The following is a 25,760-nucleotide window of genomic DNA, read 5'->3' as shown; positions in this document are numbered from 1 at the left end:
ATTGACTTCATTTACTTACTCCAATAAACCCCATGTGTAAAACCAATGCATGGCGGCTTCAGATGGTGCTTAGGCTCCTCTGGAGTTCTTCAGAGACAGTTTAATTTATGTTTTGGCCTTTGTTTCAGGTCACTCCTTGTCTGGAACTGCTTAAATCAAGGGTCACCAAAAACATTTTTAGCCTGTGAGCCACTTTGCAAAAATGGCAAAGATCATGGGGCTGCTCCATTATTGAAAAAAATAATAATCACTCTTATTTGTTGACTTTTAAAAAAATCTATCTTTATTTTATTTGTGATAATCAAAAAACTATGCTGAACATTTTACGTTTTCTGAACAGTCAAAGAAGTGCACATGATTTCAAGTTTGCCTCGATTGAGGAGAGGTCTCTGTTCCACATCTGCCCCCTGTTGGCCAGCCCTCACACCTGTGCAAGTAAACTGAGCAGTGCGGCCTGATGACATCATCACACAGCACTGTTTGTTTTTATGCCAGGCAAAAGCATGAGCCATGGCATGTGAAATGCGAATAATCCCAGCGGCATGAAAAAAATGCAACAAACAAACAAACGATTATGCAAATTTGGTCATCGTTTAGTGTAATAATTGAAATTGTAATTGAATTTCGATTGATTGCACAGCCCTAAAAGATCATTTGCTGTATTCTTCCAATGCACTTACACTATATGCAACTTAGGAGGAGTTCAACCTGGAGCGTTAGTAGCTAAGATGATAATTCACATTTTACCATGTTTACCTACATTTGCAGACTGTGTTCATCATGTTAGGAAACAAAAAGAAAATGCATACTGGCATAGTCGGAGAGCCCTGACTTAAATCATGTTAGTGGTTCCATTAAGACTAGTTCAAACCTTATTTTGCCACAGTTGTGATCTTGTACAGTCCATTTAAAGACTCTTTGATTTTAAAACGTAAGCCTACATAAGAACAAACCTACTTTACTTAATTGAGTTGGATTACACAGCCCTATAACATGTGTGACATAAGCAGCACCCCCCATCCAATCAAATCTTTAATCTTAACTGGCTCCGTGCCGCCAACTTTTAAGACGGTTGTCCATAATAACTATAGAGGCACAGGGCCCCTTCACACATAAACAGACAAACCATCCACAACAAAAGAGCTCTGGATCCCCTTCACGTGTTTGCTTATTTACCCGTAAACTCAATTTGCCTCCCATGTCGAAGTGTGCCCCTGAAACACGCACTCACACACGTGCTACAGCTCACGCCAAAATCTACAAAAGTTTAAATTAGTCTGTATATACGTTTAAAGGATAATTTAAAGTTTGCGATCTACAAAGTCAGACCTCAGATGCTTTGAGGACACAGATGCAGGAGCAGGCTGGATCTGGGGCCAATTTCTGTCCCCAGTAAAGATGGTAGTGAACAGAGCTACACTGACCGCAATGTTATGAGTTGGGAAACTTACCCAGCTTCAACATAAGTGGATAAAGTGACAAATTAGGTCCATTAAGTTGCAACTAATAATAAAGCAATTGCAAACACCCTGTGGTACACACACATGCACTTAAAGAAACTGAGTTACTGTCCTAATTGATAAGATACACTGTCTAAAGCATGCCGGCCCTTTCCATTATAATTATGTCCAGGAATGCTAAAAATGTTCATGTTATTTTTAGGTTATGCCACAGACAAATGGTATGAGATTTACTTTTGCTCATTCATAGAAAGACACACATAGTGTTCCTAAGTGAGTAAATTGGCCGGAAAACCACAAATAAACCACTTCAGGGGCTCAAAGGTCCAGAAGCAAAAATCATAAAACAACACTGGTCTGTCTCAAGGGACTTCAGTCAATTAGCTTAGACGCTCACACAGCTCAGGACTCCCTTCTCCTGGCACAGCAACAAATCCACAAATACATAAATAAGAAAAGGAAATCGGGAAAATGGAAAGTAAAAATGGTACCACTGGATTTTAAGTAAAAATATAAATCATGGTGGCATCCTGTTTAAAAAGAACAAAACATCATGCAGTGCCTGAGGCAGAGAAAGAACATAATGAGTTTGAGAACAAAGCGGAAGGTTTTCTTTCAGGTTTCAGGTGTCGGACCACTGTCTTGTCTTCATAGCCAGAGGCGACTGCTCTTTTGTCACATCATGTGCTTGCAGCCGGCTGTGAACTTGCCAGATTATTTATGGCCCCGAGGAACACAAGGGTCATTTTCTTAAAAATGTGCAAAAAACAGAAGACTACAACAAAGAACTACTCATGGGAAGCTCCCAGGCGTTAGCCGTGAAAAATAAATAATAACTAAATGTTAAAGAATGCAGCATCTCATGCCACACACTAATGTGTGGCTGTGATTTACAGAAATAGGCTGTTGGTACAGCAGAAAATCTGAATGAAAAGCAGATGCTGGTGTGGCCCTAAGCACCTAACATTATTTTTCTGCAGTGACATAGCCTTTATCCAACCATGGGCTTTGTTTAATAATATGTCAGCTGATGTGCAAATGATCATCACACTGACTATGTGTGGCTTGCATAGAAAGCCTATTCAAATTGACACATGAGTAAATACAAATCGCTTGTTGTGGAAGCAGTAGAAAGAACACTTTGAGCTAATCAAACATAATCAAACATAATGCAACATAATAACGACAGTATTATAAGCTATAACATGTTACGTGACTTTACCCACATAAAGCATTGCAAATTCAAATGTTACACTTATAAAATCAGTATATGGCATATATCTCTAGACAATGCCGTCAGACAATGAACAAATTACCTTCCCGTGTCCCATTCAGTGAAAAACAGGACACATCGCACGATGGATCTCTGTTTTGATTGACGACTGTTTGTTGCGAGCCATAAACGCCTGACTTCTGTTCCGATGTGCGCTCTGTTGCTCGCCTCCTTTCAGTGATGGGACGTCTGCCCGGCTCCGCTCAGCCTCAGAAGAAAGTTCACTGATTTACCGTGGCCAAAAGCTGAGCCTGGGACTGTACCATTCCCCGAAGGAGAGGGGTGTGTCTCTGGTGGCACGCGTTGGTATTTAATAGGAGAGTTACATTTTAGATGGATAAACCTCTCCGTAACTCGGTAAAGGAAATCCAATAGCATGTCTGAACAAAATGCCTTTTTTTTGCAAAATAAAATAGCACTGAGACGGTTTGTGTTTTGGTAGTGACCAAAGCTAATAGACAGTGAGGTATTTGGTAGACGCCCCCTCGTCTTCCCTTTGTCTACCTACCTTCCCTGCCCCAGCTGTGTTGAATACAAATGGTTTTGTTTTCAAAATATATATAAACTAAACTTTTGAGTAGCCTGTACAATGGACAGTATGAACGTAGAACTTCTTTGAATCACTTCATTCTCTTCAGCCAAGGTGTTCCCTTTTCTCTTGGTGCTTTAAATGCAGACATTTGCTGAGTGTGAGAAAGAGAGTGCCCTGGAGCAGCCCTCTTTTGTTTGGCTGTGAGATTTGCATGTACCTCAGTCAGATGTGCTAAGTCAAAGTTTGAGGTTTGTAGCTTAGTACTGCAGGCTTCACTATGAAGAACAGAATGCATCGGCCACACAGAAAAATCAGAGGAAAAGGGATGAAAATTCTGTCATCCAGATGGTTCGATCATGTTTGGTTGTAATTGCACAACAGCAGGGTTAGGCTTAAACAATAAGTTACATTTGCAATCTATAAGGAGCAGATGCAGCAATAGAGTAGAACCTATTTGTAGTAGTGGTTAATAAATTGTACCAATCGATGCTAATTACAAATAATAAAGAAATTATCACAAAAAAATGAATACAATTCCTGATAACCCTGACCTAAAGAAGCCTAAGTCCCTCCGAAGACACATGAATACACAGTTTGAGAAACTAAAATATCCTCCTATATTGTAACTCTGCTCATAACAGTTTCTCTTGCTTTGCTCACAAGATTATTGATATTATTTAATTACATTAGGACAGTAAAGTTGCTGTGATGTGACTTCAGGTCAGGCTCCGAAGTCCCAAACACAGATCACTTCCTAAACATAGCTAATCATCTCCAGACGGTGTTGCCTATGGTGGGTGTGTGTGTCCATGAGCGACTTGTGGTTTGGACCCAGCCCATTTGGATATTTCTCCAAGATCCCCACTTTCCCTTCTTTTTTTTTCTTTTTTTTTTTTTAAACATTGTTCCAACCAATGCCCTTTAAGAAACAGTTAAGCTCTCCTTTTTTTCCACTCTTTTTCAAAGCGCTTTTCCCCTCAAAGTTCAATGGTCCTGTGTAGACGCACCAAGATGATGTCAAATATTTGAACCAGCCAGGCAGAGCGGGAAGATAAATAGGCCTGTCAATATTTAACACAGAATGGCTCATGCACACAGTACGCAATTGAGAGAAGGTTATGTGTAAACAAAATAAGTCTGTGCCATGGAGAAGGATAACCTATTTAAACAGAGGTGGTCAAAGTACTGCAGTTCATTGCTTGAGCTTAAGTAAAAGTACTGATTCCCTTTTCTCAAGTAAAGTTGCACGGTGAAATTGATAGTTGAAAGTACGTAAATCTTCAAGTTAACTGTAAAAAAAACTACTCAAGTCGTACAGATCTTAAAAAACAACATTATACTGTAGTTCAGTACATTTTCACTTAGTAGTAGACCAACACAAGACAACCTTTTGGGGAAAGAAAGTCCAAAAGAAGAGAGAGGGCTTAGAGGATTACCAGGAATTGATCATCAGATAAACACTGGCAGACAAGAAGCAGACCTCTGAAAGGTTAGGTCAACACAAAGATAAGAATGCATTGACAAATAACAGAGAAAAGTGCATTCTCCATGTTACAGTATCTCTCCGTTGTGTTTTCCCAGTTTCACAACACACTGTGAGACGCATGCTCTGCACTTTATGGAAGCTGTGACTCACGAGGCAACTTAGCTCTCCCCAAAACCACAACGACGCACAAATTAGACGCAGAAATACACAAGCACTCTCTTGCGATGCATTGCGCACACAAAACCGAGCACATATGGTCTCGAGTAGATTTACTAAGCTTTGGCTAATTCCCACGAAGCACAACGTCAGCCATTTCATAGTATCTGTATTACATACGCCCAGAGCAATGCAATTTTACCATAAACCTCAAACTAATTGCTTTGGTGCTTTCTGGCACTCTCGCTGCTGAGAGGGGTTGTAAGATCTAAACGAATATGCACTTATAATATTTAACAGCAGGGGGCACTATTATCAACACTACTGGGCTACTTCTTTTGAATCTGCACAATTGAAAGGTTCTCACAACTTGATATGTTAAAGTTGGATGAAGGTTACACATGATACAAGAAAAATACATGAATTAGTATTTAAAGGTGTGCAAATTCATTCTTTGCTTTGTCTTTCAGTGTCAGACATTTGAACCATTCTTTTGGATTGAACTACAAAGTCTCACCCCCACTGAAATCAACTTTTGCTGAAATTGTTTCCCACTGCTCTATTTCATATCTAAAGCTTATGTTTTGGACTAGAGATTCTGTGACCCAGTTTTCCAGCCAACCAAAATTGGACAAAATGTTCACTTGCTGCCTCATGGAGGCTGTATTCCATCCACATGTGCAACAATGAAAAAAGGATGTGTTAGTGCAGGCCCTTTTTTTCCCTGTAACTTCAGGAGAGGTAAGCTTGATCAGTGTTCAATTGTTATGCATGTCGGACGCCTTACCTTGTGTGAGTGGTGTTGGGACAGTGACTTGGACGCTGTCCAGGCTGCAGAGGTGGCCACATGGGTCTAAAGTCACAACTCCTCCTAAAATAAAACAAAAAGATAAAATGTGAATTATACAGACGTTATCACAAAGCATTACTTTCTATTCATACAGTCAAAACCTTCATTGAAAATCAGACAGTGCTCTGCCTCAATGCCCGGGCCCTCGATCGTGATATCTTGAGGAATCGGGGCGTCATCTCGCCCAATGCGTGTCACCCCTGCAAAAAAACATGAATAGATTCAACTTATAAAGATCCTGACCTTATTGACCTTCACGAGCCGGTGGAGCTGTTAGACCAATTCAAGTTTAATACTGTGTGAAGCGTCTTTGAACCGCAGTGGTGGTCCAGGTCAATGCTGATGCTTGTCCGGCTTCAAAGACGCGTTAAAGGAGCAACAAGTTCTCCAGATATGGCCTGTTCACATAGTCCACATTCCTCACAGAAATGGAAGGGCGTACAAGGCTGAGGAGAGGGGAAATATTTGGGAAACTATGTGGCAGTATGAAAAGGTAATGGGAATGATAATCGAGAAGTATGTCATTTGTTTTGATAACATAATGTCTTATTGTTGTTATGTCTGGGTCCCGGTCATATGATCGGGATAGGTACTGGGGAGTCCCATTTTTTTAAAATTCTATGAATATCAGGAACTGCTGACATAACTCAAACCACAAAACTCAAAGCGTAAATTGTGCTTGAAAGCCTAAAATCTGATTTTATGTCGAAGCATTTACCCTAAAAGCCCGACAAGGATGCTGCTGGGGTGAAAGTATAAGAAAGACATATGTTTCTTTGGTTTGTGGAAATTGCATGGATTAAACTGGTTATTATTTGGGACTGGGATTCAGTTGATGATTTATTACTCTATTTTGACATTTCAGACTTTGATGAAGAAACTATAATGTGAAAACAACGAGTCTCTGTTTCCTTCAGCAAAATATAATGGGAGCCTTGTGATGCAAGACATGGCTATCCTCCAATGGTCTGTAGTTTGATTGTTTTCAGTGACAAAAGCATTGTATTTCTGTTGGTGCAATTTTGATTTAGGATGTTTTACACGCGTGTTGGCAGATTTCAAATCTGCTAAATCAGTGCTGATATGTGTTTGGATTCTGGAATAGATTGAGGTTTTTGGAGCCTGTGGTTGTTGGCACAATCAGTGTGTTTATGCAAAGGGGAAAACGCACCTGAGAACTGCTGATGGAAGAAGATAAACTACATCACACGTATGACAGAGGGTGTCATAGAGTGTAAACTCTATACGCAAGTGTTTTTTTTTTCCCCACAAAGAAAGCAGTGGTCAAATCCTATTATTTTTTTTAATCCAGCAAAAACCCATGATCTTCTGATCTTCTGTTTTGGCACTGAGGTAAAGATAATGAAAAAGTATTACATTTCCACTTATGCATCTGAAAAAACATCGGCATCACATTCTCAGTTTTATGTAAAAGTTTCACCACACATCCGTATAAAGATTTGCCACTGTTACACGTAGCACTATTTGTTTTCGCAGTCTTTACCTTCCTTCAGTGGCAGCACAGTGATGGCCACACTGAGCCTCCCGCTGCCCAGGCTGACCAGATGAGGAGTGGCCGTTTGGACCTTCAGCCCTTTTCCTGTGTCAATCAGGTCCAAGGGTGGGGACTGCACACAACGGAGAAGAGAAGTGGTAATTCCATGCTTTTATAAACAATGTAACCAGGATATTTTCCCTTTTTACCTATTCTAAAACACACCTTTGGCTCGTCTTGATGTATTTGGTCAGACTCTGGCTGGAACATCATCTCAGAGCTCTGCAGTGAAAAGAGATGGACACGTTTAGCTTCACTATAATGCTGTTTGGATATTCATTTGCACTCAACAAACAGTCATTGAAAAACAGCTGGTTTGCTTGCCCAGCTGCCACATGAGAGGGCAAATCTGTGGAAAATAGTGCACCACAGTAAAGCTGATGCCTTGCAGTAATGAAATGATGAAAAAACTTGGATTCAAACAAGCTTTCACAAGTTTTACTAGCAACACATTGCCATCTTTTAACATTTAAGACTCCATACGTTTGAGAAACGGAAATACCGCATATTGTGGACAGCATACAGTGTGAAAAAGAAAAAAAGCAAGACTTAAAAAGACAGATTTGTCCATTGAAAGAGATTCCAAATCCCAGTGGGACTTTCCTGGTTAAATTAAGGTCAACTAAACTAGTCGCACGGGTAATCAAGTACTACCGGAAAGAAAAGATAAACTTCAAACATAGCGTGATTGAATAGAAAATACAGCAGTGAGTCTCATGTAAACACACTCAGATCTGGTGCCAAGTACGGCCCTCGCTCTATACCCTACAATTGAATGGAGCAAAAACAGCCGGCAAACGCTCCCCACCAAAGCGGAGATGATTACAACACGTCGGAAACCACACCAACCGCATCTTCCCTTCCACCTTCAGCCGGCCACTTACCGGTAGTTCAAACACCTACTCTATCCTTAGTCTCCTGCTCCCTCCCTTGTGTATTATGGAAACACAGCAATGATTTAGTCAAAGGACTGGAAATCGGAGAATGCAGTTGATCTTCCATGCCTAATTTTAGTCATTTTCCAACTGCAATGTAATCTCTATTTACCTTTTTTTTTTCTTTTTGGCTCCAAATCACTAAAAGAGGAAACACAAATCCAAGCCAGATCCAGTTTGTTTCCTTTAATTCACTGCTGTTTCCTTTTTGAGGTCACTTCCTATGGCGGTCTGACATCCACCCACTACTCTTTAAATACACCACACACCAACACTATACGACCGACCCTCACAGCCCGCACACAGGGGCAAAACACACAGAAACAGTCACGCACGGCCTCTGCTCTTATCACACATAACCTCACATTCCACTGACTCCTGTGTCGTCAGTGTAGACACAGCAAACTGATCCAGAGGTGGAAGGTGCGCTCCAAATCTGAAGAAGCAGAAGAAGTTGGCAGTACAGTACTTGAATGTTGTGCTTTTGATTACAGTCAAAACTTGAAGTAGTACCAAAACTATGAGAGTTATGTTGTGGCTACAGCGTCTTCACTCTTCCTTTGCCTCATGTCTCGCTTTGTCATCATACCACCGTCTTTGTGTAGGCCCCCCCCATGCAGGTCCTGACAGGTCCAGTGTTTGTGCTCTCAATTTTGCGAAGCGGCGAAGTGTGACAGCTCCCCCGGTCCCTCAACCAAATCCTGATGTAGACTACAGATTATACGGCATAATCAGATAGCACAAACCTTACCACATCACCCTGAGATGCTTTACCTAACGATATTGGGAAAAATGCTTTACCTTAATGCATGCTATGATGAGATGTGTGATGTTTGAAAATTAGAATTGATGGTGCACATTCAAGAGAGAGTCTGAAATAGGAACACAACAATCAGATGGATTTCAGATCATGGTTTATGGTTTAACCTTTTAGCCCCCACCTACACAAGCAACTCTAAAAGCTCCCTGAAAAAAGCATCAAAATAGCGGCAAAAATGCGACGTAAATGAGGATGAAAAAGCAACAAAAACACCTCAAAAACGTGACAAAAATGTGACAACAACTTAGCAACAATGGATGGAAACATAAGGAAAAACCTCAGATCACTGTTGTAGGTCTTAGCTTTCAAATGAGGCGTTACACTGGCCGGCAGGCTGTAAGAAGTTTTTAGGTTTGGGAGTGGTTCTCCACTGGTAAATCAGGACACAAAAGTGGGTTGTAAGATCATTATTAGTGGAAGGAAGGTCTACTAGCATGGTGTCCAATACTCGAATCAAAATAACTTTGCGAATACTGCCTTTTGATGTCTATAAAGGCTAAAACAACAGAAAATGTTCTTTTTCGCAGACGAAAGTCGTTGCGATTTGCTTAGCGTGACCATTCAAACTGCAGTTTCGATTCGACTCTGGTTAATCTTGCAGCTCTGTAACAAATACTTCCCGTAGCAATTTAGCTATGTATATGTGACCTTTGAACTCCGCAAGCCGCATTTCACTGTCTGCAACGTAAACAGAAGTCTCAATAAAGTCTCTTCGCGCTCGCCAGCCTCTCCTTGAACTGCAGCTGGTTTGAGTAAAAAGGTTATGACAAGCCTGCTGCGCTCCACCTGCCCCACTACCTGCGGCGCACCACCGAAGAGACAAAATATCTGTGCTGCAGGCAAAGTAGGTTATTACCAATTTAGCAGTCGTCAGGTGTCTGCCAAAAGACCAGCAGGAGAAATCACTAAAGAATTTGTGTAGGGTGATATGTCAATGTTTGGAAGCAATAGCAAGTTCTAAATCACTTCGTTTTTTTTTATTTTTAAATCACTTACTTTCAGAGATGTCTTGCCTTGGGCACAAAATTAATAGCTACAAGTGGTGCAGTAGTAAATCTGCTTCATCAGGTCACCCCGCTCATTGTGCCACACCCAAGTATGAGCAAACTGAACTGAAGCACAGATTTGGAGCAAAACTTGTAGTGGTTTAAATTTGGATGAGGTCTGCGATGAACTGAGAGGCCAGTCCATTCAATCTTAAAATCATGCTCGACTTGCTCGAATAGGTTCTCCTCAATTGGCACTTTGACCTACTTTAAATACTGGCCCCGATGGTTTACATCAGAACTTCCCCTTTAAGGCTTTACTGTACAAAAAAAAACCATATTTCATCAATAAACCATATTTTCCATCACAAGCTCAGCAGCTTAAGTGAAGGCACTCTTTGATCCCATCTGTAAACCAGCTGAGTCGCCCTGAAGTCCTCCCTTTGCACCACATCTGGAGACACAAAAATGATGAGAATAAAATTTCAGGGAAATATGGACAGAAACTAAAGGAAGAGTCAATCATATGCTAGTTCCTCTTTTTCTCAGTTTTCACTCAGCTCTTTTCAGCATTTCCTTATTTTTAAGCCACAGTCTTTGACCGCTTATGGGACAAATTGGAGGCCTGGTTTCTGTATTTGACTAAGAATGACCCTTCGAAAGTGCCACTTGCATTCTTTACCCATTATGATGTCAAAAGGCATTCCATTAAAAAGAGTCTTGTGGGAAATGTTCTGGATTGCCAATCAAAATGAGGGCACAACTATGAACAAAATATACAGTGCAACAAAGCAACTGGTTTCCATGTTATAAATGAAAGAGAAACTAAAGAGCAACGACAACCCTGGGCAAAAAGAAAAGCAACAAAACCTGATAATTTGAATGTGTACGATATTATAAATGATCTCATCGCTTATGCCCCAGATCTTTGGTGTATAATGTATCATTACAACACTAAACCTGGACTAAATCATGCTTAAATGTGGCGTAAATGTGCTTCAGTGCAATCTTAAATGCACTAAAGCACATAAGAGATGAAATCAAATTAAAAAAAAGGAAACCTGAAGATTACCCTGAGTTCCATCGGAAGAAGACCCATTTATTGCAGCAAAAAGAAAACACAGCAAAAAGAAAACACTATACAATGCTTTTTTAAGGATTTGCATTGCACATATGTTCTGCTTCTCTCCATCTCTCACTGTCTCCTCCCCAACCCCTCACATTCCTGTTCCCACCTGACAAAGCCCCCATTGTATCAGTGATGCTGTTTAATATGGAGTCCCTCTCTCTGTCCCTCTTTCTCTGTAGTCACTGCTCCTTAAAAACTAACTCGGCTCAGCTCTGCCCCTCCCCCTTTCCTATACCCTATACTCCCTATACTCCCCTTCTGTGTTTGGCTTGACAGGACAATTATAAGGTACGCTCAGCTGTGGGCTGCAATAAACCCCCACATGCATGTGAACTTGACGTTGCATTCTTGGAGTGGGGGAAAAACCTAATTAATCTGCTGGAACATGCATTGTCAATTGTAGTAATCAAGTAAACGCATGTACCGTATTTTCCAGACTATAAGTCGCACTTTTTTAATTGTTTGGCTGGGGGTGCGACTTACACTCAGGTGCGACTTATACATCAAAATACATAATTTCACATATGCTGTCAATTTTCATACAGACAGCCGCTAAAGGGCGCTCTAAGCTAGTGTACCAGTATCTGCTACTTCTGAATCACTGAAGATTTAAAACACGGTAAAGTTTAGAGTGAGTGTGAAACTAGTGAGTGACTGGAGAAAAGCGGAGGATACTCTTACTGCAATGAAGAAACAAAAAAGGGGCTAAAAGCTAGATGACCACAACTAGAAAACGAGTTCGCAAATGAGAGCTTGAACAACGTGATGCCGGGAGAGGCTTGCAAATGGTGCAGTTCTGCCTCCAGGCCCAGGTGGCTACAAAGGCTGGTGCGACTAAAACCCCGGAGCGACTTATAGTCCAGAAAATACGGTACGCTTTATTAAGGAATAGGCCACCCTTTTTACACACTGAGATATGTTCTTACCTTAGCTTAGACAAATTGATTCGTACCTGTCTGGTCTTTGTGCGTGTGCTCAGTCACTCAAATGTTATTAGCATTTAGCCTCTGCCAGCGAAGGTATAGCTCCAAACAGCTGTTCGACATCCATGAGGTTATGCCTCATAATGTAGTGCCCTTTTTATCCACTTAGAAAATCGACATGTTTAATAAATTTATGTACTCGTCTAAGCTAAGGTAAGAACATATCTCAGTATGTAAAAAGGGTGGCCTAGTCCTTTAAACCCCTTTTGGTCCATAGGCTTTATTTATCAACTCGCAATACTAAGGCCGGCAATGTGCATATGTGCTACAGCCTAAACCCCTGAGCTATATGCAACACGGAATGGTATTTTTAGATATATAAATGGTAAGGGGGATACGCTACCCATCTCACAACTTCTTGAGACATGAGAAGCATTGATTTGTGCCAGATCCAACTAACTGAAGGACAACTTCCTCCACCAGGCTGTGTCATGAAGCTGAACTTTCTCCCTCTCTCTCACTGAGAGATTGTGTTTTTCTGAACAAAAGTTTTGAGAAAATTGACATTTTTATTCTTTGCATGCGCTTTACATCTGACAGTAAAGCTAACTGACTTGAACTGAAGAGGTAGAAGTAATAGTTAATAGTGGAGGGTACTATCAATATGGTAAAATGTGGAACTACTGCTAAGGAGGGACCTCATCTCCTCTGAATTTATCTTTCAGTACAATGTGATCTCCATACAGGAAAAGAGCCTATTGTTGTTGCAGCTGACTCAAAGTTGGAAAAAAAAGAAAGAAAGGAAACCGAAGATAACTTTCTGCAGTGTGTGTTTGTGGCTGTGGAAAAGCCCAGATTACCTTATACCCACCAAGGGATCAGCGAATGTTTGGTTTAGTAAGGAGCCGGATATGACAGTGAGACAAAGGGGGGACAGTGTGGAAATGAGGATATGTAGACCACATTAAAAGCAACTATAAGTGCTCAATATTAGGGGGTGAGGGATTAAGATGCACTTTGTGATAATAAATCTGCGGATGAAAGCCCAAGCTAAGATTTAAAGTAGAACGTGAAAAAATACAGCTGTAAGAAGTCAATAAGTTTACTCTTTGAGTTAGCGCCAAGTATAGATGAAAGGGCATCCAAATCCCAAACAAAACAAAATCGAAGTGAAACGTTCCATGTTCCCAATGAAACAGTTTGTATTTACTTAATCAAACCCGTACCAGGCCATAAAAGCTTCCAGAAGCCATCGCCCTCAGCCTCTGCAAATGTGGGATAAAGTGTGTGTCTTTAGATGACTATATGCATTATTACTTTGTCAGATTAATGAATAAAGTCATATGGGCATTCAAGCACGTGCATGTAAAAACGTGTGTATTCCAAAAGTCTATAAAATGAAAATACCGTATAGTACATTCCTTGGAAAGCCAATTGCATATGTACAATCTATCAATAGGAGAATACATTTCCAGATGCAAGAATGAAGAAAGTAGAAGGAGATGTTGAGAGGAAACTTCCCACTTGAAATGGACTAGGAAAGCCAAAATATGAAGAACAGATTTACAGTGCACTCTGCCACAGTATTGTCATGTTGGGCCATAAACCAGTCATGACGCATGCTTTCCAAGTCACGGCTGGAGGCTACAGATATTATATTAGCTATTTGGGCCTGTGACAGCTAGTCCAAAAAAAAAAAAAAAAAATCTGTGCATCTTCTATAGGCTATGTTGTAGTATTGGTGGTAAGTCTCTTAAGCCAGTGTCATTAGTGGCCTTTTAATGGTTCATGTTTGGCCATTGACATAGTGGTAAGTGCTGACAGAAGTATCCAGGATGAGGTCAGATATATGTGTGCTGTGTGGTTAGATGCTCCAATGGCAAAACCCAACGTAATAATTAGGAACAGGATTTAGAGCCACAAGTAACATCGCTATTGGGACTGCCTCAGCTAGACCGCACTTCACATTACAGGATACCACAGGTCATATTGTCTTACTCAAGGTTGATCTGAGAAAACGTAGACTGATACTAAAGTGAATGCGCGTAGTAAAGTACAAGAAAACGAGTGTTGCGTAATTAGCGTGAACTCACCATGATTGATGCTGGGTTGGCCACTTCTGTCATGGTGCTGAAGTCGCCACAGTCGCCAAAGAATCCACCAAAAAAACAAAATAGGAAGTTACATTGTGGCCATCGTACGCGTCCACAGCGCACCAAGGACAGCCAGGCAGTGGATGTGTTTAGAGAAGATTTTAATCCCACTTCACATGTGCACAAAGGGACACACGAGCAGTTAAAGTGAAGTCTGCGGCTCCAGCCAATTGCGACGCGCAGAGGTATGTCCCAACAGCTGGAAGAGAAGAAACAAGGGGAGGGATTCTCGCCTTCCCTTGTGTGGCTCCGATGGCGATGTCACCCCCTCGCGCACGTTCAATTCAGCGTAATGGGCAGGTGTTAACAGAGAACTGCACTTGACCTTTTCTCACCGTTCTTCAAGAAAAGGGGCGAAAATGATGAGAGCAAATAGACAAGGTGGCTCCCCTTAAGCTTATCTTTGTTCGGGTGGTAAGGCAACACAATGGCACTGTCTTGCTATAAAGATGTTGGAAGAGGAATGCATTTACTTCAAGCAAAGTAAGAGCCGTGTTTCCCGAATTAACTTTGTTTGAGAGCAGACAACCTTATGGGGCAAGATGTACCTTATGAGCTTTGATATATACATTACAGCTTGGAATAGAAGACAACATGGAAGATTGATGACATAAAAACAGTCACAGAAGACAGACAAAATTGTGTATATAGTATTTATGGCATACAAATCATACAATTTTCTCTCTTTTTTTTGACAAAGTTATGTGCGCTATCTGAAAAATCTTGGCAATGCAGGTCGAGTCTTGTCTAGCTCTGCAGACGCCACTCAGACACGTGGGGATGCCCCGTTTCCCCCCCAAAAAAGCTGATTCATCAAAGATTTATGCATTTATTGTTCTTTGAAAACCAAACACGCCATGACTATGTTGAATAAAACTTGTGATGCGAAGATCAGATATGACTCATTTAGGTTGTTGTGCCAAATAGTTTATATTTTATAATGTAGTAGTGGTATAGAAGTAGTTTATAGTAAAACACATAAAAATACAAATACATTTCTGTGCACTTTTTTAGTCAATAACCTTTCTTTACTCCTAATTTGTGACCGAATGATATAGGCTGAAGTTTATATCTATAAACTACATAAATTTTTTAAAAAAAAGCTTGTATACCCTCTATACCATCTTATCTCACAGACCTGGTGGTGACAGTCTCTTTGGATAAACAGGAAAAATCCCTCTAACGCACAACCTTTTCCAGCACCACTTTCCTCATGTTTTAGGACAGTTGGGCCTTAAGCACCGACTCCACTCTCTCTTAACATATAGACGGCTTGAGATAGTGTCTACTGAAGCCATAATAGTAGGCTTTCAGGCTTACATTAAAGTGACATCATTCCCCGAGTGTGTGACAGACGGCATTTCCAGCCGAATTCCACACTTCCCATATGATCCCAGCCAGGAGGTGTTTGGAGAGGGATTTTTACTTGGTGGTTTGACTTAATCTTGAAGGAATTTTTGGCCTTGTTGATAGTGCTTTTTAAAGAACCTATGAGTGATTCAAAGTAAGCATAGTATGTAAGCATTGTTTCCCCCCGCACACAATTGATTTGAAACACTGTTTTCTACATCAAGTCTACATCAAGAAGTCCATCCCCCTCTTCTGAAGTGGCTTTTTAAAACCTAAGCAAGCAAACATCTTCTATGCCAGTTCTAAACTCACGCAAACTTCAGGAAGGGTGTATCCTAATGCCGATTCTGTAATGAGTAATTCAGCCAAAAAAAAGGCAGAAAAAGGCAGACAAGAAAAAAAAAAAACCCCTCATCTTCAAACCAGTGCATTCAGTGACATAAAGGGTAAAGGGTTACTTGCTATTTAGCTTGGACTTTTCCCCCCCAAAGTTTATTTTGAGTAAAAATGACAATACAAGTCCGAGCAATGCCTTGAATCTATAGGTTTTGTAGATTCTGATGCTCATATTCACATAGGGCTTTGTATGATCAGATATAATATGTCAGATATAAGCTTGAGTCACAGCCTGCTCCTTTGAAACCAGGGAAGCCAGCTGGGATACATAGCAGTTAGCAGAGAGTTAGGACCAATCCAAACAGCGGAGGAATGCCTTCCATCAGCCGGAGCTCCTCTCTTCTCTGTCCTCTCCCACTTGCCTTCAGTGGTATGTGTAATTACAGCACAATTAAAGTGCCTCTGACTCTGACACTAACTGTGTGCACCAGAGCCTAGTGACCACGCTCTGCCGTGTCAACAATGCGGCTTAGACACAACTATTTCACACAAGAGGGCCAGAAGAAAAAGTGTAGGCAGGAGAGTTGATATGAAAAGAAAACATACTCTTTCCTGTTATTTGCATTGGCTGAAGGGGAGGCAGCTGTCTCGATAAGGCAGCGCACCTCCTCTTTCACTTTGCTTAAACTCCAGATTTCCCCTTTTTTTAAAAATTCACAGCCTGTCATAAAAAGCAAATTCCAATGTTCTTTTTTCTTTGAAAATACAGCTACATTTCTAGTATAGGGCTGCACGATATAAAGAAAGACATGTCACGTATCTTATGATTCTATTGCAATATTTTACAATACCATTTGAACATTGTACATCCTGTTCAAATTGTGTCAAAACCACCATTCATACTCACGAGAGTCAAAACAAGATTTAAATGGAGAATTGTGACCAAAACTTCTTATGCAATGTCATATGAATATTGAATTAATATAGCGATAATTATTATTTTGCAACATATTGTACACACATTTTCAGTGTGGGAAACTTGAACACTTCTTCTTCTCAAGAGCCTTATGCTGGCAACAATTCTATTCATGCATTATAAGGAACATTTGTATTCAACATCAGTGAACTGGAGCGACCACAGACACACTGGCACAACAGTCGGTTTCCATTTTTCTACTGTCCTGCCCTGACTCTAACCACAAGAATCCAGCGCGACTGCTGTCCATGTCATGTAGAGCAATCAGTGTCTCCACTATACACGCAAGACAATCACGCAGTCTCATGGAATAAGTTCTTAATCTTCTGATACTTTTAAATGTATTTACTGTATGTACACCGCAGACGTTATATCTGTCTGCGGTGTGATGCCCCATATAGCGTTGTTATTATATGCAGTTTCCCATATAAGCTACATTTAACATGGAGACATTCTATTCCTGCCTATCTTGTAAACCTATGGAAGTGGGAAAATATATTATTTATGCACGCAACAGTGTCAGCTTTATGGCACTTGTGGCAAAAGACCAACGCATACTTTGCTGGCACTTTTTCCTCTCCCCGACCCCCCTACAGTGGCATTGTCTGCATTTTTAGTGAAACTTTATAGCCATGCCATAAATTCTGTCACACTTTGGGCCGGCACACAGGGTTCTGACTTCACAAAGACCAAGAAAAACAACACCATAAAAAAAAAGTCCAGGTTGCAGCACACGAGTTGTCTACTGTTCTGCTTTAATTTCATTCTGAATACATGGTTAAAGAAGTGAATTCATTTGAGTTATTTCGCTTATTCTGTTCATGGTTGCTGGAATCATCTCATGATTATGGGACTGAGAATAATTTCAATTTAATCTCAGCAATCTTCAGTGCCCAGAGAACTTGTTTACAATATGCACATATTTCCAATTACATTTAAAACAATGTGCTGTATGTAACCGGAAAAAAAAGTCATCACAAAACAATGATCACATGGTTTAATATTTCGCAGGACCGCTTTTAGCTTTAGCACATGTTCAGGTTTTTTTGGTCAGGCTGTGTATAATAACCAGGGCTGGTTACCATTAATACCAGTAGCATAAAAAAAGCTATGGTAAAAATGAAAGTATCGAAAGCAGGAAAAGAAAAAATATCCTCTGACTTTAGATCAAAGTTTGATGCTGTTAGTCCAGGGACAGCATAAACACTGCATTTTTTCCCTTTTACACAATCCCCCCCCCCCCCCCCCCCCCCCCCTTAATATTTGCTCATTTTTTATTACTAGTGTTTCCCTATTTCCCCCCATTTTTTCTAATTTGACCCAATTTTAGCCCTATTTTTTACACATTTTCTGTTACTCATATTTTCCCTATTTTTCCCCCCATTGTTTTTTCTTTTTCTCCCACACATTTCTTGACATTGATATTGTACATTTGCAGATCTTCCTCACATTATTGGTCTGTTTTGTGGTTCTAAATTACAAATATTTTAGTAAGGGTATCGAGAAAAGTATTGTTCAGGTATCGGTATTGAAAACCGAGTATTGTTAAAGTACTGGTATTAAAAAAAAGTAATGGTACCCAGCCCTAAACATAACTGTAGTCAAAATCCATGCTTAATAGTACAGATGAAATGACAGCTTAAGATGACTTTGAATTTTATAATGATACAGTACAAAACTTTCAAGTATTTGTGATATGCAGGTAATTTGTTCTCTCTTATCCCTCATGTGTCAGTAAGTGTCCCTCCCTTTTCCTAACACAAGACAGTGGTGGGAGAGAGCGAGAACACATGCTTGTTATGTTGTTGTGATTCCAACCCTTTCCCCCCCTCCCCTGTGAGCTACCTTTTTAAAATAGAAAGGACAGAGATCTACTTATGCCTTGAAGACGCCTGATTAACAATGGGAAATAGGCAGAGCACCATGAGCAGTTAAAGGGTATTTCAGGATGTTTGACATAGGGCCTCATTTCCTAGTTATCCAGAGTGTTGTTGATTTCTGAAGATATTTTAATTCATGCAGTCCTTATATTTGAAGAGTTTAGTGGTGCTAGGCTAGTGCATATCTATGGTAACTAGTAGCCGGCATTAAAAACAGTCTGACCCAAGCACAGAGCACCAGAGGCAAATCATTTATAACACCTACGGACTACCAATGTAAATGTCTGTGTTGACTGAATCATTTTTGAAATCTAACCATTTTGCATTTAAAAGTATTTATGTCCGAGCAGCATCAGCTTCCTGGTTGTAAGTTATGCAGCGGCGGAGTGATCAGCTAGGTTACTGGATCTACAGTAGTTTGTTTACCTACTGTAGATCCAGGCATTACTACACGTGGAATTCACAAAGGCGTTTTCTACAAATCAGATATGGCAACATTTGGAGGACTACCCCATGATTTTTAAGAGGTTTTTAATCCAGGCTACTAGTTACCATAGACATACGCTAGCCTAGCATGAGCCTAGCTCCACTAAATTCTTCAAATGCATGAAGGAAAAAATATATATAACTCCAGGAGTCAACAACACTCTGGATAACTCGGAAATTAAGCCCTATGTCAAAAATCCTAAAATATCCCTTTAATAGAGGGTATGCAAGCGATGCTACAGCATGGCAACAGCTAAAACAGAAATTAAATGAGTGGCAATATACATGCACGTTTTTACTTCTTTAATTTGGTTTCCTCACAATACTTAACTGTATTTCTTTACCCTGTCTCCGAATTGTTTTCAACATGTTAATAAGTTGATGTGCTTCAACAAAGGCATCTTGACTTGTTGGATGAGTTGCTTTGCCAAGTCAGTAAAGTCTTGGGGTGCTACTTGGAAAGACCCTGCTTTTTAATCACTCTGGTAAAATGGACTCAACTTATATAGCGCTTTTCTACCTTTAACAGGCCCAAAAACAGTTTACAGTACACACTTTACAGTAAGGAACCAGTCACCCATTAACTCTCTCATTCATACTCTGCATGCACCACTCCTTCTATCAAAAAGCGTGAATGTCCGTCTGAAGAAATGGCAGCAGCATGGGTCATCTTGCCTTGTGACCCTTCTCTGACAACAGTGAGTTATTCAGCTTGATGACAATGTTGGCAAAGTCAGTGAGGTCCACAAAGTCCGAGGTGATGATGTTGACTCCGCCCACTCCTGGTTTTTGAGCTTCTACCCAGGACATGATGGTTGGTAAGTTCCTTTTAAAAAGAAAACATATCACAAAGAAGAGTGTTAAGACTTTCCGCGGCATTAACTTCACCATATCACATTTCACATTCTCGGATTTTACAATAAATTTCGACTGAGCCCAGAACAAAACCAGGAAGTGTGTGTGTTTTTCCAGCGCTGATAAACCACCCTATTTCCTCGGAAGTGCGGAGTTTGGGACAGATCCTGTCTCGCCACTGCGTCCTTCCACGAGTTTTATCCCCGTCATAAGCGGCTGTTTTTCTAAAGAACTTCAGGAATGAGCGCTGTAAGCCGGGGCTTCCTTTTTGGACCAAAAGTTTTGCTCAAATAAATCAACTATGCAAGCTTGCTTATCTACAAGAAGTAATATATTTGTACAAGTTGGCGCTGGATTCAACGGAAAGCTATCAATTAGGGAATTCACATAATCAAGTTAAAATTAGGAAAATAAACATGTCCTGAAAATCCACCTTCATAGGACTAAGTCAGGTCAAGTGAAACCGTGCTCTGTACTTAAGTCATGTTAAAATGAGTAGTTCTTGTATTATGTAACGTCCCATTGTATATTTGAGTTTTCTGTCCACAAACCACATAACTCTCAACTCACTTCTCCACCAGGTAGTAGCGCAGTCCCCACACGAGGCCTTTGGCCACAGTGTTGGCCCGCGGCGTGAGGATGGCCTGGGACACGTGGAAGGATCCTTGCTTCTTCCTTTCCTTCAGTGTGGTGTCTAAGAACTGGAAAAGGGTTTGTCACATGTTTAATTATCCCTGCGTATTTGGCAAGACTTCCTCCCAAGTGCTCAAAACAAATGACGCCCGCCTGCAGATGCCATGTTTTATTGTTTGTTTTTTTGTAGATAGCTTTACCAAACATATACTTTCAGCACTCAAATCGCCTCCACTACGATTTTGCTCTAATAACTGGAAGCTTATTTTGCTTTATTTAAAGTGGTGGATTCACCTGTGTGTCAGCAAAAAAAACAAAAAGACTAAATTTGTTTTGTATGTTCAGGAATCCGTTGTCAATCCAAGTCAAGTCACATCACCTAAAAATGAGTCCAAGGCCGAGTCCAGATCACAGGTTATATTTTTCAAGCAGTTCCCGCTCAATGGACACTCCAATCAATGTCAGTATCTTAATATTTGCACAACCTTTGAACTTGAAATCCTAATTTAAAAGCTTGTGCTTAAAAGGGTATATTCAGACGTAGGTACTGCTAAGGACTTGAGAGCTAAACCAGTCAAGTCTGAGACCAAGTCCAAGTCCTCCAGCCAGAAGCTCAAGTCCAGTGACGAGGCACTGTCCCTCAGAACAGTCAAAGTCGAGTCCCACGTCCTGTCTGACCTTGGAGTTGAGAAACAAGTCCTAGAAATTACTTGGAACTCCTAACCCAATCTAGATTTGTTAAAGATATGCAAAATGAAATACCCATCTGGTGTTCTGAAGTATTTTGAAACTAGGACATGCATTGATTTGTTTTGTGTGTTTTTATGAAAAAGGGTTTTGACTTCTGACCTGCGTGAGTTTGTTTGGCTTGGTCGTGTTTGCCCAGGGAGCTGGGATCTTCTTGCCCGGCCAAAGGGCAGGGTGGCTCTGTCCTGAGGGGTGATGATAAAACACTATCACCTGGAAAATAGATTAGGTCAGTTCGAGCCAAAAGCAATGAAATGAGAATGTAATAAGAATATTTATATCAGTGTGACAACTATAACAACTAAGACAATTTATGGAAAAACAAATTTGAAAATAAATATTGGCATAAATGTCAAGGAGCATTCTCAAAACTGTTCAGCACAAGCATCAGGACAAAGGATTAATGCTGCCCTCTGCTGTCCAAAGGTGTTCAAATGCCCTTTTTCTTGCTTTTGCCATGCAGCTAAAATGGATTAGGGTCAGGAGATGAGCCATTTACAGAAGTTGACTCTTGCTTAATTCTTTGCGTATGTATAGCATGTATTTAGATGAAATTATATATCCTGGAGGCATGTTTAAAGCAATTAAAAGATTTCAGAATGGGAAACTAATGGGATGACAAGCTAATTCCCGTGTACGTGGGTCACTGACACGGATTACTTTACCATGCAGGTTAAGCCATTCATGGAGCCAAAGTGCATACACTCAACTACTAGCCTACTGTAATACTGTGTACTGTAAGGCTGCACTTTATTATATGGCATGCTACAGAAATAATGTATTTGCTAAATTAGGCAATAAAAAGTTGTTGTATACAGAAATTACTGCTGTCATATGTAGGTTTCCATGCTTTTCAGGTGTGGAAACAAGGCTCAACACATCTATATCTGGGTTGACCACCCCTTCCGTAACCCTGAGATAGAGCCTGAGACTTACCTGGTATTTCTTTTCCCAGAGAAAGTCCAAGGTGATACTCTCCACAGAACAGTTGGTGCAGAGCCGGGGCCCAAACACCTGCTGCAGCATGTTGATGAGATACACATGGTGCTCGGCGTTCATGGCATAGTAATGATTGAAGTCAAGGAAAACAACCTGAATCGAAAATACATTACATACATATATTAATTAATTATGCAGCTCGATAATTGTTATATGTGTAAGTATGTGGTCATGTTAAATCTTTCCTACCTCCTTTTTGTGTCTGGTCAAGAAAGTGTTTATTTCTAAAAGGCCATCCCTCACCTGGAGAAGAACAGAGGAGCAAAGTAAATTGCAATGAATCCTAACTTAGAAGCATGTCTTTCCATTAATGTTGTAAAATTTGATTAAAGGTTTTGGTTGGTTCAAGCCAGAACCCACATCCAAACAGAGAGACAATGCCACAGTTTGGGCACCACTGCGTTGGTCCTTTACTTGAAGAAAATGTCAGTTTTTGTCCATGTCTTGAAAGTGTGCACTAAATGGGTGATGTTTATATCAAAATTGGTCCATCCACAGGTGACCCACAAAGATTCTTTACAAACAACAAGATAGTAGACCGACAAAAGTGCAAATGTGAGACAACACAAAGCCAAGAACAATATGGAGATTGAAGCAAAAACAAAACACTATTGTATCTTTGTATACCGTGTGTCCAAATAATCCATGGATGAAGTATATCTCATTCCCAAGCTCTCCTGGTTTGGCAGATACTCTGAGGTCAAAATAGCGAATTCCTGCATCCAGCTGCTCCTTAAAAGTCAGGTTCTGAAATAACACTTTCGTCATCATTTAATAAAGCAAGGTATAATGGATCGAATAATGACGACTGACTTACCTGGGTCATGGACCACCCTACCATGACTTTCTTGGCCAGGACACTGAACATAGTGGCCAAGTATTTGACGTATGCTTTTTGATCTGGACCCACAGGGGCGCTGACATCCACCCAGTACGTGAATGAATCGTGAGAACCTTATGAGAAAGCAAAGAAATGCATCATCAGTCAGACAGTATGTGGAGAAGCATTTTCTCTTTGTGCACCATCTGATGAGTTATGAACTTAATGAACACAACCAGCAAAGAAAACAAAATCATATTATTTTTATTGGAACATCATCTTGAGTAAAAACTATTCAGGCTGTAGCTCCAAGGCACATATTTCATAATAAGGAAGCAAACTCACAGAGATTAAAAAAAAAAAAAAAAAAAAAGGTTGGAGACCCCTGCAGTGCTCATGTAGTAAACGCACTGCCTGAATGAATGCAAAAAGGCCTATCCAGATGTAGACTCACCCGGTACAGCGAGGTGTTTGAGTGGCATGGCACTGAGTTTGGATGGGAGTAACCCCATCCAGTCGGCGTTGGCATCCCCAATCCCAGCGGGTCTCGTCTTCATTTCACAAGCTGTGATCGAAACCACAAGGAAAGCCGCTCTTCCATGGATCCCCGTGTGCTCCGAGTCGGTGACTGTAGCCGAACATGTTTCTACCTATTTCTACATCCTTCACAAAGTAACCGAGCGTATAAGATGGCATGTTTCCGGTCAGTCTAACTGCCCTACATAGGCTACGTGTAAAGCACCTGCCGGCATCCCTTCACAAAACCTCTAACAAGAGCGTTAATCTTCTTAAAGCGGACTTCCACTTGTTGCTGGATATCTCCGGTGCGCTGCGTCTTTGCGTCATACACCGCCCTAACGTTATAGGCCTACTGTCAAAATAAATACAAACATAGTAGGTATTGAATTGTGGCGTATTATTCCTGTACATAATCTGCCAGTAAATAAAAGAACAAATCGACTATCGAAATACTCTTTGAACATTCTTGCCCAACAGCTCCATCTTGTGGTAGAAAAGTTGCATAGAAATGAAAGGAATCCAAGACTGCATCCTACTTGATTTGTGTCTTTATTAACTGGCTATTCATTCTTCAGTAGTGACACCTTATTACCAAGTGTACAAAAACAATGAATTAAATAAATTCCAAACAGTGTACTGGGCGTTTGGGTGAATTGTGATCGGCCTAATATTTTTCTGACATATTGCCCACCACTCCTCCATATAGATTTCTGAGTCACTACAAGGTTTCTCTCATGTGTGAGTTCTCATATGGACATTGCGTTCATGAGTGTGAGTATGAGAGTGAATAAGATGAAGAAATTAATAGTTTTCACCAGTGTATGGTCTTTATGTGAATGAAGTCTTTTGAGTAAACCACTTAGCATTGAACAGCTGAATAGTGTGGCCCCAGAAAAAAATGCTCTTATTCAAATTAAACAGTGGGATGGCTTTTCACCTCTGTGTCCCCTAAATGTCTTCTTTAAGTATGAACAGCTGTAAGGTCTCTCTCATGAGTGAATTCTGCTGTGAATGAATGGTGCACTGGTGCTTGTTCTTTCAGCTTCTTGTCCACTTCCTGACATGCCTTCTTTGATCACCGAACCACTGGTTTGTTGCAGCCTTTTTTATTGATTTATTTTTTAGTGGGAACAGTGTTTTGTGCAGCTGTGGTTTGGTCTCTAATATTGACTTCGTTGTAGGTGTCCTCCAATTCTTGTAATGTGCCTCATCATCTCTACGCTCCCAGCACAGGGCTGTAGGACAAGCACATGCAGCAGCTCTTCCTCCTTTTTGACGCTATGCTCCACTTTAATTTGTGGTTGAGTCCCGGTGATTGGCTGGTTAAACGGGACCAGGACTCGAAGGAATCCTGGCACCTCCTCGGACAGACGTCTGGATTAAGTCTCGGGGTTTGTGGTTCCTTTAGTTCCCCTCTCTACACAGTTCCCTCTCTCATAATCCACAATCGCTTTTTCAGATAGGGCAAATACTACTTCACCGGCTGCAGAAAACCGCACTAGCACCAAAAGCTTTCAGCATTTGGCGTTTCGGCACGTTTTTACCAGAGGTGTACACTTGGAGCTAACCACGCACGGCTCTGCTCCTTCTTTCCGGTGTTGGCGGAAGCGCGTAAAAGCCGCTGTCACGGGTGTGTACGGTTTCCATGGAGAAGGTCACACACTCACACGCTTTATCGGAAACGCTGGCCAGACAGGCTCATTTTGAAGATGAGGAAGAGTTGTTATCAGCAAAAACAGCAAACGGAGTAAAATTGGGACACTAAATGGTGAGTTGAATCACGTGATCGCGAATGCTGCGTGTCCGAAAATCCGACTTTATGCCAGCAGACAGCTTCTTCACGCTTTCCTATATTTTACCTATAATTGGCTACACGATTAACAGGCAGAGCCGTGAATGCC

General features: G+C 40.8%; 2 protein-coding genes across 7 annotated transcripts in view; both read right to left on the bottom strand.

The window, feature by feature from the left end:
• Window positions 1-14,500, bottom strand: part of phldb2b (pleckstrin homology-like domain, family B, member 2b) — a 35,431-nt gene extending 20,931 nt beyond the window's left edge. For 3 of the 6 annotated variants that reach the window (XM_079576422.1, XM_079576424.1, XM_079576423.1), the window contains exons 1-5: window positions 14,199-14,500; window positions 7,478-7,534; window positions 7,262-7,385; window positions 5,859-5,957; window positions 5,695-5,778 (exon numbers count right to left, since the gene is read on the bottom strand). In XM_079576422.1, the coding sequence (XP_079432548.1) occupies window positions 5,695-5,778; window positions 5,859-5,957; window positions 7,262-7,385; window positions 7,478-7,534; window positions 14,199-14,231 (397 nt within the window). In that variant the 5' untranslated portion in view covers window positions 14,232-14,500. Of the gene's footprint in view, window positions 1-2,776; window positions 3,068-5,694; window positions 5,779-5,858; window positions 5,958-7,261; window positions 7,386-7,477; window positions 7,535-14,198 lie in introns of those variants that run through there. The other 3 variants (XM_079576425.1, XM_079576426.1, XM_079576427.1) reach the window with 3 other exon arrangements.
• Window positions 14,501-19,635: 5,135 nt separating this feature from the next.
• Window positions 19,636-24,136, bottom strand: plcxd2 (phosphatidylinositol-specific phospholipase C, X domain containing 2). The gene is made up of 8 exons (XM_079576620.1): window positions 23,795-24,136; window positions 23,338-23,474; window positions 23,148-23,267; window positions 22,710-22,763; window positions 22,458-22,613; window positions 21,624-21,734; window positions 20,712-20,842; window positions 19,636-20,112 (listed from the first exon to the last, which is right to left on the bottom strand). Exons 1-8 carry the CDS (start codon window positions 23,895-23,897, stop codon window positions 19,953-19,955), a joined length of 972 nt encoding a protein of 323 aa, XP_079432746.1. The 5' UTR covers window positions 23,898-24,136; the 3' UTR covers window positions 19,636-19,952.
• Between the last annotated feature and the right edge of the window lie 1,624 nt (window positions 24,137-25,760).

Source organism: Gobius niger (assembly GCF_951799975.1).
Source record: "Gobius niger genome assembly, chromosome: 18".
In the NCBI taxonomy this organism is placed as follows: Eukaryota; Metazoa; Chordata; class Actinopteri; order Gobiiformes; family Gobiidae; genus Gobius; species Gobius niger.
This window is presented reverse-complemented; position numbering and strand designations above follow the sequence as displayed.

Bases quoted from the DNA above. Each gene is read 5' to 3' on its own strand.
- plcxd2 (XM_079576620.1), bottom strand. From the start codon at position 23,897: ATGAAGACGAGACCCGCTGGGATTGGGGATGCCAACGCCGACTGGATG. The intron at 22,764-23,147 runs GTATACAAAGAT...GTTCTTCTCCAG, and splicing joins ATGGATTATTTGGACACACG to GTGAGGGATGGCCTTTTAGA. The intron at 22,614-22,709 runs GTAGGAAAGATT...TTTTCGATTCAG, and splicing joins TGACCAGACACAAAAAGGAG to GTTGTTTTCCTTGACTTCAA.